At 31.3% G+C, this 20,305-nt stretch overlaps 1 protein-coding gene across 3 annotated transcripts in view; it reads left to right on the top strand.

Annotated features, from left to right (window-relative positions):
• LOC134708463 (uncharacterized) overlaps positions 1 to 20,305 on the top strand; it is a 76,407-nt gene that overhangs the window by 27,758 nt on the left and 28,344 nt on the right. Inside the window, exons 8-15 of one of the 3 annotated variants that reach the window (XM_063569015.1) lie at positions 8,811 to 8,900; positions 12,585 to 12,728; positions 13,821 to 13,961; positions 14,727 to 14,859; positions 15,486 to 15,556; positions 16,042 to 16,231; positions 18,157 to 18,312; positions 19,376 to 19,465. In XM_063569015.1, the coding sequence (XP_063425085.1) occupies positions 8,811 to 8,900; positions 12,585 to 12,728; positions 13,821 to 13,961; positions 14,727 to 14,859; positions 15,486 to 15,556; positions 16,042 to 16,231; positions 18,157 to 18,312; positions 19,376 to 19,465 (1,015 nt within the window). Of the gene's footprint in view, positions 1 to 8,807; positions 8,901 to 10,950; positions 11,038 to 12,584; positions 12,729 to 13,820; positions 13,962 to 14,726; positions 14,860 to 15,485; positions 15,557 to 16,041; positions 16,232 to 18,156; positions 18,313 to 19,375; positions 19,466 to 20,305 lie in introns of those variants that run through there. The other 2 variants (XM_063569014.1, XM_063569016.1) reach the window with 2 other exon arrangements.

Raw genomic sequence — 20,305 nt, 5'->3', positions numbered from 1 at the left:
ATGTGCATGTATCATGTCTGCATGGGTGTGCACATGGCCTGATTTCATGTTTTTTATGCATAGATTAGGCAATGTTTTTCCCATTTTCTCTGGATAAAACTTTTTGGTACTATTAAAAGTACAATTTATTTTTATTTCATTATAAACTGGAGAAAATTCTGATTCTAATGATATCTAGTTTTATACAAGTATCTCCATTAACATTAACACCACTAAGGGTCAATTATAGATGGTCCCTCAAAATATGACGTCATAGAAAAAAACTGTTGATTGCACCCTTAAAGGGACAAACATATAATATAGTGAGGTTTTCACATAGAAATGTGTTAGTGAATGGACTAAAACAATTCTGAAAAATATTGTATGGCATGTGTACATTAATTCTAAAGCATCAGTTTGGTATATTTAATGCAAATATTACAGATTTGTACATAGCAACCAGATATAAGAAAACCAGACTCTGTTCAAATTTTGAAGTTTTTCAGCTTATTGCGACGTCATGATACTTTTATTAATTCTCTCCTATATATGGAACCAAAAGTTGCACATGCAAAGTGTTGATTTTTTCTTCTTTGGCTTGTACTACTGATTAGTGTAACATGGATTTTTTTTCATTAATTTATATTTTTTGTACTTTTTATAGTTAAAAGGCTCCAAGTATCATATATAAGAAATACACTATTTCAATATTTTTCTCAACTCAGCTACAACTTAGTTCATATAATAATAGGGACAAAATATGTTTAAAGTAACTTTATTTATGCTTATTTTACAGTTTTTATTCTATTTATTCAAAAGAAACCCAATTTTATGTTTTTTCTTTTTAAATAAACTGATGACAATAGGATACAGGAAATGTTTGGAATATGCCAGTTAAACTATTTGCCACTGGCCAAAATACCACAACTATGCGACATATAAAATTAGCTGTAGTTTCACCATTCGGGGTCACAATCCTTAAAGTAAGACATCATTTTAATCGGTATTGTGTACAGATTCATAAAAGCTGAGAAGTTTTTATATATCGCATACAAGGTTTTGCTTAAAGGGACAAACATATAATATAGTGAGGTTTTCACATAGAAATGTGTTAGTGAATGGACTAAAACAATTCTGAAAAATATTGTATGGCATGTGTACATTAATTCTAAAGCATCAGTTTGGTATATTTAATGCAAATATTACAGATTTGTACATAGCAACCAGATATAAGAAAACCAGACTCTGTTCAAATTTTGAAGTTTTTCAGCTTATTGCGACGTCATGATACTTTTATTAATTCTCTCCTATATATGGAACCAAAAGTTGCACATGCAAAGTGTTGATTTTTTCTTCTTTGGCTTGTACTACTGATTAGTGTAACATGGATTTTTTTTCATTAATTTATATTTTTTGTACTTTTTATAGTTAAAAGGCTCCAAGTATCATATATAAGAAATACACTATTTCAATATTTTTCTCAACTCAGCTACAACTTAGTTCATATAATAATAGGGACAAAATATGTTTAAAGTAACTTTATTTATGCTTATTTTACAGTTTTTATTCTATTTATTCAAAAGAAACCCAATTTTATGTTTTTTCTTTTTAAATAAACTGATGACAATAGGATACAGGAAATGTTTGGAATATGCCAGTTAAACTATTTGCCACTGGCCAAAATACCACAACTATGCGACATATAAAATTAGCTGTAGTTTCACCATTCGGGGTCACAATCCTTAAAGTAAGACATCATTTTAATCGGTATTGTGTACAGATTCATAAAAGCTGAGAAGTTTTTATATATCGCATACAAGGTTTTGCTTAAGGGTGCTATAAACAGTTTCGTATAAAAAACTAGGGGTTATTCCCCGACTAAAAATAGACTTGAAGGGAAGTCCCTTTTTATCAACATAATTGGTAAAAAAGTATCATGTTTTTTATATTTGATTGTAAAAATCAGTTAATTAGCTTCAATTAAAACAGGTTGAATGATTAAAATAATTTTTAAAAATTAGACTAAATACACATGTTTTAAGGGGAGACAAACTGTAAACATCCTGTTTTTTTGGCAGTGAAAAGTGCAAAACTTATTTGCACCCACTGTAGCTCTTTTCGGAGCAGGCGAACGTAGCCTGAAACATAATTTTTTAGAAAGACCAGGTAAAAACCTATGAAATTCATACAGTTTTGAATATGAAAAATGTGCATGTATCATGTCTGCATGGGTGTGCACATGGCCTGATTTCATGTTTTTTATGCATAGATTAGGCAATGTTTTTCCCATTTTCTCTGGATAAAACTTTTTGGTACTATTAAAAGTACAATTTATTTTTATTTCATTATAAACTGGAGAAAATTCTGATTCTAATGATATCTAGTTTTATACAAGTATCTCCATTAACATTAACACCACTAAGGGTCAATTATAGATGGTCCCTCAAAATATGACGTCATAGAAAAAAACTGTTGATTGCACCCTATGGGGCGTCTGTGTACTTGGGACACATTCTTGTTATATTCTAAATTTGGTGTAATACATTTGTACCTAACTTTTTTTTATACAAGCTAAACTACCAAGTAAATATGAATTCTAAAAGGTTCAAGATTTTGTTATGCAATGGGAAATAACTCTAGATGACTAGAAACATCTATCAATGTACTAAATAAAAGTAAAAAATAGTAATGTTTGCTTGATGAGTAATCAAAATCAATAATATACTGTAACAGATGGCATACGTGAATCATCATAACAATTTTTACATAAACTATGACAAATTATAAACTTAACTTCATAAATTTCGCATTTTTCGTCAGAGAGACTACATATTTTAGATATTGTTAACTTGAATATGGGTCTAGTGAAAGCCAGTGAAGAATATTTCTGGTAAGATATAGAAGAGAGAATCATCTTAAAAGTGTAGACAAACATATCAGTATCTGTTTTGTGTTTGAATCATATTTGAATCACCTCTCACTGCTCAGGAGGGGACCTATTGGGGTAAAATAGAATAAGAATAATTGTAACTGCATAGACATATGAATTGATATTTTATGTCTAGTGGCATATATTTCATGCATATCAGGACAAGAACATGATGATTTGATATGATATGTAATCAGCTTTGTACAAGAGTCATGCACTGAGTGACTCAGTCAGATTTTTAGCGTACTAGTTCACAAAATATCTCTCAAAAGGACACATACTTCGAGTCGACCATTCTTTGCTCTTACTCTTTAATGCCACATCTTTGGCAGAGATCGGGTAAATTTCAATTTTCAATTCTTTGGTTTGACCTGGCTTGGGATGAAAACCCTTGACCTCCTACATTGGGAATATGAAAGCAACCATAAGATCACTGAGGTAGTAACAATGCATAGAAAATAATGAGTAAGTCAGCATTTTAAAAGATGAAAGTGGATCAATTTGACCTACTTTTCATGTCTTTAATAATTACTTTTGGGAAAAATATATCAGATTGACCTACTTTTAATGCCTCACTTACTTCAGATCTACTTAATGAAGAAAGCAGATTTATTAATAATTTACATGTGGTTTTTGCTTCATTAACTATGTCATAATTTAGTTCACATCACTTGGTATCCGTTATCCATGGTCATTGTCATTGTCATTTGTTGTTTGTAAGCTTTTACAAAAATTTACTTCTGAAACTGCCTGGCCAAGTTTAACCAAAGTTGGCCACAATCATTATTAGAGTATCAATTAGACAATATGTGTGATGACCCAGCCTGTCAACTAAAATTGAGAAGGAAATCTGGAATGTGTCTAAGCGATAACAACCCGACCATAGATCAGACAACAACCGAAGGCCACCAATGGGTCTCCAACATGGCCAACACAGCTGAAAATAGAACATCGGGGTAAAATTCAGTTTGTGGCTTACATCTGACATGGGGTAAAATTTTTCATCAGGTTAGGATTTATGTTAATGCCCCTCTAGACCTGGTGGAATAGTAGGGGTTAGAGGAACCCCTGCCAACTTTTTTTTATTAAGGGTGATCCCTAAAAACAATGTTAATCATTTCCAGCATTATACAAGCCCTGGAGAAATAAATTTTGGAGACGAGGGGTTCACTTGGGTGACTTATGATAGCATCCTTTCATTTAAATGAAATTTTTCAGTTTAAGAAAGATCTACTTATAAGTCAAACATTGTCAAAATTGTTAATTGACATCCACTTGTAGTTATTGTCCTTAAAAGCCTTTTTCTACATTTTATTGGTAATTTTATGAAAACTTTTTTCAAAAATCTTCTGCTTTTGATTTAAATACTGAGCCAAATTTAACCAAACTTGGTCTCAATCATTAGGGTATCTAACACTATTTATTAGCTCACCTGGCCTAAAAGGCCATGTGAGCTTTTCTCATCACTTGGCGTCCGTCGTCGTCGTCATCGTCGTCTGTCGTCGTTAACAATTTTTCAAACATCTTCTCCTCTGAAACTACTGAATGGATTTGAATGAAACTTAGCATGATTGTTCCTTAGTATATCCTGCACAAAGTGTGTGCTTCGATTTTTGATCAGTCAAAAAACATGGCCGCCGTTACTTAAAATAGAACATGGGGGTCATTATATCTCAAAAACGAAAGCATTTAGAGCAAATCTGACATGGGGTAAAAATGTTCATTAGGTCAAGATCTATCAGCCCTGAAATTTTCAGATGAATTAAACGAACCATTGTTGGGTTGCTGCCACTTAATTGGTAATTTTAAGGAAATTTTGCAGTTTTTGGTCATTATCTTGAATATTATTATAGATAAAGATAAACTGTAAACAGCAAAAATTATCAGCAAAGTAAGATCTACAAAAAAGTCAGCATGACCAAAATTGTCAATTGACCCCTTAAGGGGTTATTGTCCTTTAATGACAATTTTTCACAATTTATTCATCATATTTGCTAACTTTAAAAAATCTTCTCCTCTAAAACTACTCAACCAAATTCAACCAAACTTCAACTGAATGATCAGTAGGGTGTACAAAATAAAATTTGTGCTTTATTTTTTATTTCGTCAAAAAACATGGCCGTCATGGCTAAAAAAGAACATAGGAGAAATTGATTTTTTTTTTTGCTTTGAAGAAAATAGGACGATTCAAAGAACATTTAAATAAATTGAAAAGCCAAAATAATCATTGATGAGAGATTTAACCAAAAAAATTCAGGTGAGCGATTCAGGTTCTTGAGAGCCTCTTGTTATGATTTTAAACTTTATTTTAAATGATTTCCCAAACCACAGTAGATACAGATGAGTGACATTCAAGAGCCTCTAGTTTAGTAAATCTTCTCAACCTGTGATTGAATAACTCTTATTATCTAAAGGTTTCTTGACTTCTTTGTATTCCATAGTATAACTAAGGATCACACACCATTCAAACCATTCAGACCATTGTCCTGAACATGCAAGAAATATTTGCCACTGGACATTAAGAAGACATCAGTTAATCACCATTCAGAGCATAAAAGGTTATGTTAAACTCTGAATGGTGTATGATACTGCCCCACCCCCCTTTACACACACACAAACACTACTTGAGAGATGATTAAAGGAAAGTCTTTTTTTATAAATAATTGTCATAATTACTATGTGGTCCATGATCTTCAGAAATTTTTTATTCATCATAAGGACAGGGTAAGCCATAACAGCCGTATTTGGTCAATTTTCTTAACTTAAATCTGTACGAAAGTGTATTTAAAACAAATAAAAAACAATGGTAGTTCAAAAGCCATGATGGAACAATAGTTGCTGTTGAGATAGTGGAAGGATAACTTTAAAAGGTTTTGTAAAAATGCTTGAAATTGGTCATTTTCAAATGTTTTAATTCACAAAAAAATAACACTTCTTTTGTGTTTTTTACTGGCATTTAATATTTCACTTTGCCTCAAGACATTAAGCAAACAAAAACCAAGCAGTCCATATTACCCATACACTAGTGTATGTAAGAAGAAGAAGCTTTACTTATTTTAAAAAAATACCATCTGTTTAGTATAAGTTCGGTATAAAGATTCATATTATTTGAAAAAGTCACAGTTTAGTCTCTTCCATATACCTATCCTTCAATGTAAATCATTTTGTCCTTACAATATTTTTCCCACGAAAATAAAGGAATCAACAGTAATTCTTTAGTAGTTTCAAGATCCAGTAAAAAAAGCATGTTTTTGTTTGATTTCATATTGAAATTGATTTAATTCAATTAATCACTCCTTAAACACAATATTTAATTAGTTGCAATTTTATTTCCCTTACTTTAAAAAATATGTGCTAATAATTATAAAACCGTCTTTTTTGAAAAAAGATTGAGAAATCTGACATGGCAAAAATGCTAAGAAAGTCATAACCTACATATTTTCTAGTTCACCAAAATGATCAGATGACTTCTTGTTGGGATTATTGCCCCTTTAAATTGTTCATATTTGACCAAGCTTTTGCATTTATGCAACTTCAAGTAACTGTACATAGCAAAAATGTTTATAATGATGAAATCTAAGGTAGTTACATCAAAACTGTCAGATGACTTGTTATTAAAAATACTATTTGTTCATTGTTGACCATTTGAATTTGTGAATCGACTTTACCGACAAATATTGGTCTCCTAAGAATAATGATTAATCTATAGTGTTGCATATTTTGCCTGGTGAGCTATTTATAGGCTCTTCAGAGCTTCTCAATTCTTTTACTATATGAGGGGGGATAGGACCTTTATCGGGATTCCGGGATCAGGTGTTTTTAAGCGCAGGATTTCGGGATTGATCCTCTCGGGATAAGGGATTCCTTTTTTTCAAATTTGGGATGTCGAGATTTACTTTATTTAAATTCGGGACCTCAGGATTTCATGTTTTGAATTCCGGAATTACAGGATCAGGACCCCTCCTATATGGAATAAATGTACGGGGAAAAACGTTGAAGGTGTAAAGGGGTTTGTTTCTCCTTCACCGAAAAATGTCTTCCTAATTTAACATTTACCCTATTGGCTATTTTTAAGGTATTTCATTTTCTATTTTTTGTCCTGAGGTTCATATGACCTAACTAATATACCATATATTGTTATGCTGAATCAGGTCATTTTGACATCTATTGAATATATTGGATCAAAAGTCTTGATTATATATAAATCTGTTGAACAGTAAACTAAAACCATTCATGACCATGTTTGTGGGTCTGTATATGATGGTCTTAACTTTGCTTGATTAAATACTGACATAATGTTAAAGAAGTCTTGATTTCTACAATTAAATCAATGAATAGTTAAAAAAAAAACAAAAAAAACGGATAAACGAAAATTTTATGTGCAACCTGTTTAAAAGTTTGAGCCAGTCTTAGGTATGATTGGTATTTACATGTGTTACACGTTTTATGTGAAAATAAATTCAACAACTTGTTCAATACTTATTTACATTTTATGAAAATGTCAATTTCCGCGGTGATCTGAAAATGGGGACATTTTAAACTTAAGATGCATTAAGATAAATTGTTTCCACGTCAAAACAAGTTTTGATAATTTGAAAGGTAAATGGAAACTATTAAAATGAATTAAAAGTTTAAAAAGTTATAAATTTTGTCAAAGTTTAATGACACAATGGATGTGTGGCTTAAAGTTTGCTTTCTGTATGCACTTAATCGTGTTATATATACATTTGTGAAAGGATTTGGATAATGGAAAGAACATTTATAGTTCTGCATAAATATGTAGTTAATAAGTGATTGTGAAATATCTACAGTTTGTAGATGACATTTTCCGTAAAAAAAAAATAATTGAGTTTTTATGAGCCTCGCCAAATGAATATTTTCCTGGATTATTTCAAACTGCACGAACAGATTGATGAAGTCAAAATGTTAATGTAAGTTTAATATTTGAATCAGATAATTTTACTTTCAAAACTATTTAAAAATCATCAACATAAATTTTTATTTGAGGAATTTTAAAAACTTATCACACAGACTAACTTTAATGTACTTAACATTATCTATAGGGGAGGAGCAGAAACACAATTTATTAAAAGAACATCTACTAATACACTTTGACATAATATTGAAAAATCTTATCTGTTGGTATCAATTCATATTTTTCTATACTTTTAAACAATTGTTTCATACTTTATTATAAATGCAAAGGGCAATTACTATAAACTGGATGTACAGTATGTGATCATATGTGTTTGTCTGATCCATCCCATAGGTGTATTCACTGCTGCTAAACCAAATATGAAGTTCATTTGATCCTTCTTTTGCGTTTCTTCATTTGTATAATTTAAAAATTGCCAAAAAAGAATTATGTGTAATATGGGGACGAAGTCCCCAATAACAGTAGAAAAATCAATAGTAACAAAAAAAAGAAAAAAAATCCTGAAATTTTCATTGTTCTAATGAACTCAAAATTGTTCAATTTTTTTATGTCATGTTTTGAATTCCCGCATCTGCGCAGAAATCTACAATGTAATTCCTTTTTCGGTCTTGTTTGTATAAAACTATGAGTAAAATATATATTTATCAGTCTAGTATAAAATAGGAAGAAACGCAATACCAATTTCATTTTTAATAATTCCTTGATATGAAAAAACGTTACCTGAAGATAGCGTTTCTTTGTTTACATTGCATATGATGTCATAATTTAAATAACATCACAACTAAAATCCCTTACAACAGAACCATAATGGGAAACCTTACGGTATTTTCGTTTCTTTTTTTTAACAAATATTTAAGTTACAAAAAATAATTCATACAGACTTCGTCCCCATTTACAGGTAATGCCTTCCTCATAATAGTTTTTATGACAGAGTAGGAGCATACATGTTTTTATTATTTTCAGCAGTTCATTGTCCAGTGATTCAGCCATAGATAGAGGAGATGCAAGCTCAGCGGAACTGGCCGGACGCTTACAGGACTTGGAGAAAGAACTCATGTAAGTTAGAATTAACATGTGGTCATAAGTCACACCTGCAAGCTTAGTACTGTGTATTCAGACTACAGATTCTCACCTGCAAGCTTTAAGTATGTGTATTTAGATCTTGCATGTCTATGATTTAACAAAAGGTCATGCAGTCGTAAAAAGTCACTCATAATTCTTTCTTTTACTCTGGTTGAAAGGTTAACACTGGCTTCCACTAGGTCAAACGAAAGTTGCCAAATTTAGTTTTGATTACTGTCTGATAATTACTAACCAGTCTAGATTCAGAATTCACCTTTTCAGAATCTAAAGGACTATATATATATGGGTAATCTCATTGTTTGTACAATAATTAAAATAATGTTACGTCATTGGTTGAATTTTCAATTGTTTATAAATAAAATTGAGAATGGAAATGGGGAATGTATCAAAGAGACAACAACCGGACCATAGGAAAAACAACAGCGGAAGGTCACCAACAGGTCTTCAATGTTTCGAGAAATTCCTGCACCTGAAGGTGTCTTTCAGGTGGCCCCTAAACAAATATCTACTAGTTCAGTGATAATGAAGGCCATTCTAATTTCCAAATCAATAAGAGCGGTATCTACCAATAGGTGTTGACTTGTCAAGCATTCAAATAAGGTCAATTTACAGTAAGTAAATGGGTCAAGGTCAAGTTACAGTAAATATTTGTCATGTCACAGATTTTTATAACACTTTTCATACAACTGCTGTACATTAAATTTAAATAAGAAGATGTTGTATTTAAAAATAAACAGAACCTGATGTTCAGTAGTTGTCATTAATTGTTGATGTGGTTCATAATTGTTTCTTGTTTCTTGTTTTTTCTTGAAATATAATTATAAAATGTTATCAGACTGCAATGTTTTACCACTTATCCAACCAAAATGTTGACTTTCAATTATAAGGCTTTTTGCATTGCTTGTTTTATATCTTGATATAGTAGTACCATAGTCATATTTCTGCTTGCAGTATTTTTGCTAATAAGTTCTTATCCACAAATGCTTTTTCTTTCTTGAAACCAAAGATATAAGACACAATTTAGATTCAGCATCTATGTTAGACCCAATATGCACTTGGAAAAGTGCTGTTTTTTTTAACCCTTGGACTTTTGACTGATGGTAACAGCTTGGTCTTTCGGGCAGGGAAACAGTTGTTGTCCTTGTCCCCTGTTGAGTACTGTGTACTGACTGGTGATTCACTTACTATGAAAGTTTTATTGTTTAACAGAACAAATTTACATTGATTTTGTGTTAAATTTAGTACCCTACAAAATACATATTTTCCATTGAGTCTGAAGTGTAAATGTTTATACTATAAATTGGACAACCTATGAACCAATATTATGTTTACAAACCATGTATCGGAGCTGATACCCATAAAGAAAAGTACTTGTTTAGTACAGTCTTTCCAGTAAACTTTTGGAATCACAGGTCTGATCCTCAGGTTTTTTATTTATAATTTTGTAAAAAGGATCTGTTTGCCCTGTACTGTAGGATATTTCTTGCATGCTAGATATATCTTTTACAAGTATTTGGCTGGTGGGCCTGTATTTAAGCATAACGACTTCATGGTACTAGTATTAGAGAGTTTTAGACGTTCATATTGTTTAGCATTAAATATTAAGTTTTGTTTTTATGTCAGGCATTTATATATAACTAGATTTTCAATAAAAATATTTAAAAGGAAAACGATGACTTTGAAATTATATTTAAAACAATACAAAAATGAATAAAATAGCCAATGAAAGGGAAAGTTTCATGTTAATAACTGTATACAGTTTCTATTTTTGGCATTTTTCATTTCCTGCTGGGCAAAAATTTGGTTGAAGTTGCCATTTTTTATAATTTAATATTTGTAATTCATTCTATAATTTTGGATTCCATATTATTTATAATATGCTGTAGTTGTGTAGCGCTCCTATAAAAATAGGTGCCTAAAGTAAAGTATCAAAAACATGATATTGGCCTTCATAAAATTAGTCAGTATTCTATGGTAAACCATTTTATTGATTTTTGTAGTATATTTATTACATAGAGTTATGTGTAACATTTGGGGATGGATATAATGAAAACATAAGAATTTTAGATTATTTCATAAAAATGTTGGCTAACTTTGTTGATTCAATAAGGTAGGAAAATTATTTCAAATAAAAAAATGATGAAAGTTCTTTTATGTAAATTAATTAATGTTTTTGATATATTTAGAGCACCATATGGTTCTAGTTCATAAAGGGTTTATAACCAGGAAAAGGATAACAAATTAGAAAGTCTTTATTGAAGGAATCTATCTGTATAATTTGCAGAAAGTTATAAAATGAGAAATGTTAAAAAAAAAATCACATCTAATCCACTGGATCTGCAAAACAATCATTACATTTCAATTACACTAAACACTATACTATAGTTCAACATTTTATACTGTGCTAGTAAGTGGAAATTTGGATACTGGATAATGTCAAAATAACTTAATTTTGTAAGTACATGTACTGTCAACTTATGTTTAAGGGGGTGTATTCAGCTGTTTTCAAAAGGGAGTTCCAAACCCATGATTAAGGGATTAAAGGGGGGGGGGGGGGGGCAATCATATGTCCCAATCCTAATACATTGATCGAGAACAAAAAAGTGGAGGTTGCAACTATAGCACAAAACTTTTAAAGAAGTGGGATAAAGGCCAGACTAAAATGATCAGCATAATTATAGGTTTCAACAATAGACAAGTTGTACCAGTACATTAAAGAGTCATTCAAAATGTGATTCATGGGTGGAAAGCATACAAAATGTGATTCATGGTTGGAAAGCCTACAAAATGTGATTCATGGGTGGAAAGCATACAAAATGTGATTCATGGTTGGAAAGCATACAAAATGTGATTCATGGGTGGAAAGCATACAAAATGTGATTCATGGGTGGAAAGCATACAAAATGTAATTCATGGGTGGAAAGCATACAAAATGTGATTCATGGGTGGAAAGCATACGAAATGTAATTCATGGGTGGAAAGCATGCAAAAATAAACTTTTTATATCTGATACAAATTTAGGATATAAAAATAAGTTGAAATTCATTTATAATTTTTCATATGGGCCCCCACCATGTTAGATATAAATTATATAAAATTGAGAATGGAAATGGGGAATGTGTCAAAGAGACAACAACCCGATCATAGAACAAACAATATAGAATGCATTATAAAACTTCTATTAAGGGAGATAACTTCAACAAAATTTTATAAATGAAATGAAATTTAGCAAAATATTATGAATATCTGTGGTCTTTCAAACTCAGGATGTTTCTCTGTGACCTCATTTCACAGCTGTTGCCTTTGATGTACCTGAAAAAACACCCTCTTGTTTAAAACCATTGATAATCTATAATTCTTAAGTATTTCAGAAGATTACTATCTATACATGTCAACTCCAATATTCTTTTTCAAATTCACACATCCAACAATCATTTCGCATTTAATGCATTTAATGGCCAAATAATTGGATTATGATCTGCCAGTAAGTACATCAGGTTGTTAACTATGAAAATAAGCATAAGTTCATATAATTATCAATTGTAATTTTTTTATTATCAAAACTTATTTTTACTAAAACTAAATTTAACTGTCTAGATTATAAAAAGGTATTAGAAATATGGTGAATTCCCGATTCAGATTTTTTTTAAATTTTAGATCAACAAAATGTGAGCTTGCCAAGGTAATGAACAGACAGTCCAGTTACCAAGAGTTACTGGTTCAGAGAGAAGATGCAATTAGATTCTTAGAGGGAAGATTAGATACTTCTTCAGTCAGTGAACTTGCTAAAACAGGGTCTGGGTAAGATATTATAAGTTGTATGGTTCGCTACTGACCCCCTGGCCCCTACGGATCCATAGAGGGTAAGTAAAATCCATAGGGCGTGAGGCCTGAGTCTGAATCCCCTATGTATTTTATTCCCCCTCTATGGATCCGTAGGGGGTCAGTAGTTCACTGTATAACGAATTTATCACACGCTGGACCTTTTCTGCTGTGTTTTATTGTAAAATAAACAATGAAACATGACAACATTAAGGGCATACGATACAGTTACAGTGGAGGTAATGACGTTGCTAACTTAAAATGTTATTTTCGCGATGTCAAACTTTGACATATCGGGAAAAGATGCATTTTTCAACTGATTTTTATCATTCAAACTAGTTTAATTTGAAAACAAGTTCATGGTCCCCTATTTTTCAAAACAGCAATTTGATTCATTTTGCAGGGAGATTATGTGGCCCAAATTTTATAAAACTGTAAATAGAGGATTTTTTTAAATTTTAATAAACATGCAGCAAAAAATGACGTATTTTCCTCAATTCACGAACCTGTAAATACAGGATCAAAACTGTATCCGTATGCCCTTAATAGATGACGTCACCATTACCGCGTCAAGGACCCCCTATGAAATTTACTAAACTCCTACGGTCTTAAAGGGTGGTACCACATGACACCGTTAAACGCGATGCAATAATATTTATTAGATTTGTTTTATTTGATTTGATTGATAGATGTATAACACCATTTTCGGCACTTTTGTGTTATCTCGTGGGTTATCAATTTTTCATGTTGAGAGAACCCTGAGTGCTCAGAGAGAACTAGAATATGGAAATTTCAGTAAGATTATTCTTTAAAATAGGGCACCAATTTTGTACAACATGGGCGTTTTTGGTTGCTGATTAGATTTATGATAGTCAGGGTATGTGCATGGATATGAATTTGAAATAAAATAGGCATTTCATTATGAAAGAAAAAATAAAAATAACATTCTCATTGCTTTTTCACCAATTTAGTTGAAATATGTTGTTACAAGCAAGAGAATTACTTTTTACCTCAGCACGAAAATTACACTTCAGGTCCCATTTTATTTCATCTGATTTTTGTCCATTACAGCAAGTCATCATCAAAGAATGACAAAGATTTACAAGAGCGATTGAGAGTGCTGCAGAATCAGAATAAGTTCCTAAATGAAGAAGTGAAAAAATTAGCCAAATTACGAGAGACAGATCGTAACAGTTTTTATCAACAAGAGGAGTAAGTTTACCTTTCATTAACTAGAAAAGATGGCCAATAGAGGGAAAGAGATAGAAGAAGCTCAAGTAACATACTGTAAACCAACTTAATCAGATACTGTGGATTCATTAATATTGGTTGGAAAACAATATTAGTAGCTTTAGTGGGAACAGGGGAACCACGAAAATAAATGTTCAACGAAATACAAAATTACTAAAAGAAAGTATAACAGTTACTTGGAATTATTTTTAATTATGGAATTTGCAAAATTTTCTGTGCTGGAAATTTTTTAATAAATTCCATGTTTATTTGGTATAATAATGTTTTGAGCGGTTCATAACACTTTCCATATAATGTATTTTGTATAGATAGTGTTGTCCACGGCACAGTACATTCTATTGAAAATGTACTATCTTCTTTGTAAAAGAAAGTGTTGTTCGGAGCACAGACCATTGAAGTACAGAATAAACATGGAATTTATTAGAAATTTCAGGCACAAGAAATTCTGAATTAATAATAATTCCAAGTTTGAATATGCAAACTTTGCCAAAACCACAAATTAGGATCCCTGAATATCCAAGTTTTCCTCTATCCACGAAAAATTGGTACTGACTCCTTATTCAACCAAATTTTTCCCACAAAAACAAAAATAGATATCAAAATACAAAAATAAACAAATAAAAACAACTGTTACAGAAATATTCATGTTTTTTGATATTTTGACATTAAATGCAAGAATGAAGTAGGTTTTCTCAATACAATTAGTTTGTCTTTGATTCTTTACAGAAAAATAAGAACATTAGAGGCAGAAATAGAGAAATGGAAACTGGATTATGTGCTCCTGATACAGTCCAGTATTCGGTTCCCTACAGGGGATAGTGTGGAGGACGCAGAACTCATTCTCTTTGGAGGAGATAGGGTATAGAAATTAATGACAAGAGTTTTCCCTGTTTGGCACAAATTTTAGAATTTTTCAGTTTTTAATGTCCTATAACTTTGTTAATTTGTTAACAATTCAACTGGTCTGATTTGAGGGCCACTGATGTTTGAAATATGAAATGATATACATAAAAAAACGTTTAAGGTGGCCTTATTTAGGAACAGTAACAGTTTATTTAGCTTCTTAAAATAACTTGCCACTGTTTATAGATGATTCAACATTTTGTGAAGCATAGGCCTTCTTTTTTTATTGCTATTATACATCGTTCATCCCGAATAATCATGAGAAATATATATAGCAAGATGGTAAGTAACCATCGATCAAATGATCAATTATTTGAAAGTCACTTCAAGGTCAATAAAAAATGAAAAAATGCTCTGATTTTTCTGTGATATTGACTTTTTATACCCTGTGATGTTTTCTTCTTTAAATGTATTCCTTGGTCAATTTAATTACTAAGGTGTCAAGGGCATTATAAACCTCTAGTAATGTATTACTTATATTCAATATAACTATTAAATCTGACAAGTGCTTGCATGTAGAATCTGATGAAACTATAAAGACTCAAAAGTAAAATATAATGTATTCAAATATTTTGTTTGCAGCACAAAATTAGGATAAAGAGGTTACTTGAAGAAGCAAGAAGGATTAATCCAGGGCTGCCAACTTATGAAAGGTAAAAAAATAGCTTTTTCAAATATTCAACTTTTCAATAAGGATGAAAACTAATGTCTAATTCCATATTAATTTAACACCAACCCTTCCAAAGCCAGGTAAATTCATCACAGAACTCAGCTCAAACATCATCTTTTCCCATCAGATGAAATGTTTTCTATAGATGACTGACATATCATGAAGAAATTGATTCTTAATCTAATACCCTATAGCAGGTTATATTCCACAGGTGTAAAATTTCGCTTAATTTTTATTGAATAATATTACAAAAGATTTTGGCGGATTCTAAACTTTTATCAATACCTTTGGATGTACAGTTTGGAATTTGCAAAATTTATTTGGGAGATTTTAATCTATTCGACAAAATAAGCAATACACCCCGAGAAAATAACCCACTATACTGTATCACGTTTGTGGCAAGACAAATTTTCAGTACAGACAAGTATATAATTCTTTTATAATATTTTATATTGGTTTTATTTCTAGTTTGAATAATCAGGAAGTCCATGTAGATAGTTATGGATTCCGACATAAGTTTGAGGACCAGAGCCTGCTACTGCATTACCTGTGTCAGGAACTGGCCCAACATTATCTGTCGCAGGCTGGAACATATGAGGAACATCAGAAACGATGGACACATTTCATGAGACAACATGGCAAATCAATTGCTAGTCATGTAAGAGAAAATTATCATATTTACCAAAATTTTAAGCTGAACCATGAAATAAAGTCGACAGAAATGAAAAATTTAATGTCTTTTTGGCAAATTAATTGAGAAGTGTGCATTCTTGTTGTTATTGGGTTCCTGTCATATTGACATGTACTGTAGAGAGATATAGGAAGATGTGGTATGAGTACCAATGAGGCAACTCTCCATCCAAATCACAATTTGTAAAAAGTTATATATTATTATAGGTTAAAGAACAGCTTTCATTATAAAGCCTTGGCTCACACTTATCTAGCTATAAAATGACTGAAACATTTCAAACAGAAACAACCAAATTATGGTCTCCACACATCTCCAATTATTAATATAAAGCCTAATTCAATATTTTATACATTTCTGACACTTCTGAACTAGTTTTGTGATATGTTACATCATGAACAATAAGTGTTATTTAATAGTCCGCTACATCAGCTTGTATTGATTGGTCACTAACTTGCAGTGATTCAAAATGTCATCGTCCTATGAAAGATCTTAGTAACTTTATAAGATATGGTAATTTATTTATACCTGAAAAAAGCTTTCAAGATACATGAATCTTTTATGCAATGAAAAAGAATTACTTTGAGAAGTTGTAAACCCATAAATGTCAAGATGTCAATGAAATTTCAAACCTGTGATGTTGGGCAATGAGTGACACTAAGTTATGGGAAGGGCTCAACAATTATTTGTGATGAATATATATACATATATATAAACGAGTCTAAATTGAAAACTACGTTCAAACCTATGATTGCGTTGGATAAAAACCGCAATTTTTATACGTGTGCATGTCAAACAAATTTGGTTGTAGAAGGGTCTAAAAACAGCACAAACAACATTTTTGAAAAGACCAACAAAGTGAAAAAGTATATTTAAACAAAACGCATTTGACTAGCAGGTCGAAATATATATATATATTATATTCATATATTATATTTATAGATTATCGTTGATTATCTCAACGAGATTGACTTTCTCGCTTGAGCTGGTACAGCGAAAGTGAGAAAAGCAATCGAGTTGAGATGACCAATGATAATCTGTTTATCGCTATTTTACCTGTGACGACGTTGTCAATTTCAATGTCAATTTCGTTAGCAACGCCACGTGGCTCCTTAGTTTCTAGCAATAATTTTTCCATATCAAGCGAGAAGCATGATATGACAATTATCACAAAAAAAGATCAAAGGAAAAATGCACAAAATAGCGATAAATATATATATCACAAATAATTGTGATATAATTCACAAACTTCCTAACAAGTACCCTTGACAAAATAAATAAAAGGATATGTTTATTTGGTATCATGTAGGCAGCAACCCAACAATACATAAACCTTAGCAGACAATCAAATATTGCTTTACTGACTTTGTCATTTTTCTTCAATAACTCATCAAGTAAATACTTGCCGTCACGATATATTTAAGGTTGCCATAACTCATCAAATAAATACTTGCCGTCACGATATATTTAAGGTTGCCATAACTCATCAAATAAATACTTGCCGCCATGATATATTTAAGGTTGCCATAACTCATCAAATAAATACTTGCCCTCACGATATATTTAAGGTTGCCATAACTCATCAAATAAATACTTGCCGCCATGATATATTTAAGGTTCCCATAACTCATCAAATAAATACTTGCCGTCACGATATATTTAAGGTTGCTAAAAGTGATTCTAAACACCAACAAACAAACATATACAAATGGAATTGTTTACAGTTTTGTTTATCAACCAGTGCTGTTACAACACCAGGTTGATGTTAGAGTTAAAAGTGAGAACTGATCTCATATTGTTTATTTCAAAGGCTCATTTCATATGACTAATAAACAAATATTGTGAATTTTCATGACACTTTTTTTAGTTGGAAAATGGATTTTTGTTTTTTTCAGCCAAAAGAGTTAAAACCATTGTGTAGAGGAGGAATCCCAGACAGATTTAGAAAACAAGTATGGAGACAGCTGGTACATTTCAAATGTAGAGATATCATGGAAGAGAAAGGACCACATTACTTCAGGAATTTGTGTAGTCACTTGCCTGATTCACCTGTAAGTTATTTTAGGAATTTGTATAGCCACTTGCCTGATTCACCCGTAACTTATTTCAGGAATTTGAGAAGTCACTTGCCTGATTCACCTGTTAGTTATTTTAGGAATTTGTATAGTCACTTGCCTGGTTTCATGTAAGTAACTTCAGGAATTTGTGTAATCACTTGCTTGATTTTCCTGTAAGAAACTTCAGAAATTTGTATAGGAATTTGTAGTGCATTTCTTTTAGAACATAAATGAAAATTTAAAAAATCCCACCAGCGCTTTCTCAATGAAATTTTTACAGTGTGTTGTACTACTTTTGGGACAAATTATATAAAAAGTATAGAAAACTTCATCGGCTCTATCTCAAAATATGGACACTTTTGTGTTTAGGGTGTCTTGAAATCTTTTGACAGCTTCTGAAGTACTAAATTTTTACCTTTTTCAGCTGGACCAAATAACTACTTTCCTGTAATATTCTGGACCCAAATTTTTTTACAGTGTAATTTCATCCCCCTATTTACAATTTTAGGCATTAAACATGGAGAAATAAATTTGGAATGGGTATAAAAATTAATGGCAAGTAACCCACTGTTAACGCTAGGGACTATATTTGTGAACAACGAAAATCAAGGGACGACAATTGTGGTGTCGGACCTAATAATCCTGTTCAACTTTTTGTCAGCTATGAAAAATTCAGGTGACTTATATGATTTGCATGTGATTATGAATAAAGAAATAAAATTCAAGTTAAAATTTGGACACCCCCCTCCCAACAAAAAAGTTTTTTATATGTAACTCACTAACACCTTATGGAGTTAACTTTTAAATATCAGCTGAACATTATAATCACATACTATTAGTAAGGAGAAATCATGCTTTTCAATGATCAAAATTAGATTTTTTTATCCAACCAAATTATTCCTGCAGATTGTGCGGTTCAAATTTCTAAACATTTTCATATTTTTGTCAACAGGTCAAAGGGAATATTTTGTTAAAATTTTATGAAAATGCAACCAGCCAAATCTATTTTAGTCTAAGTGTTGGGTACTCCTTAAACCATGAACTTTTCCATTTCCAGTTGGCCTCTCAGTACAGAAAACAGATATCATTAGATCTGATGAGAACTATGCCAAGCAACATCAAATTCTCAGCTCCAGGCTCAAAAGGAGTAAGTATAATGATTGGCGTTTCAAAATAAATTAGTCATGATTATTCCAGGAAAAACTGATCACCACAAAATTCATTTTCTTTAAAAAAATAAATAATCAGAGGATGTTGTAAGATTGTCTATGAGACAGCTCTAAACCAGAGACTATATGATGTAAAAGTTTAAAACTATAGATCACGGTACAGCCTTCAATAATGATCAAAACCTATTTTACCATCATGTCAATATAAGTTTTGCAGTTCCCAAATCCCTACAAACTGTGCGTAGGGTAACTCACTCTAAAATATGGCACCCATTTCATTATGTCTCTCCTTGTATCTCCACTGGAGAATAAGAGTACCTAGAAAAAGCAGAAAAGCTGAAAAAAAACACTCTAAAAATAAGATAAGTGAATGATCAAGTTATCTTATTGTTTAAATATTAAATAGTATATTTAGATTTTTTATTCATTGACATCTTTGAACAATTACAAGAATGTTTCATGACATCAGTAATATTGAAATAACTGTACTGTATTTTAAGCACAGACGACATCAATTGGTGATTTAATGGTCGCAAATTAAGTTTACTGGTGACACGTAAGCTGAGCCAGAAAACAGGTATTTGCTACTATCAATTGGCAATTGATGCTGTTGGAGCTTGAAATACAACGTTGTAATCTCCCTTCTAATGAAACTGACAGAAAACTACATCAAAACATACATTTAAAATATGGCAAACGTTGTCTCACTTGGGCATATCTTTTCATAGCATCAATTGTGAATTGATACCATGAAGGTTTATGACACTATCCAATCAAAATGAACTTTATAAACCATGTTGCATCAGAATTTGACTTAT

This window comes from Mytilus trossulus, chromosome 2, assembly GCF_036588685.1.
Source record: "Mytilus trossulus isolate FHL-02 chromosome 2, PNRI_Mtr1.1.1.hap1, whole genome shotgun sequence".
NCBI lineage: Eukaryota > Metazoa > Mollusca > Bivalvia > Mytilida > Mytilidae > Mytilus > Mytilus trossulus.
Note: the sequence above shows the minus strand (reverse complement) of the source record. Positions and strands in the feature narration are given on the sequence as shown.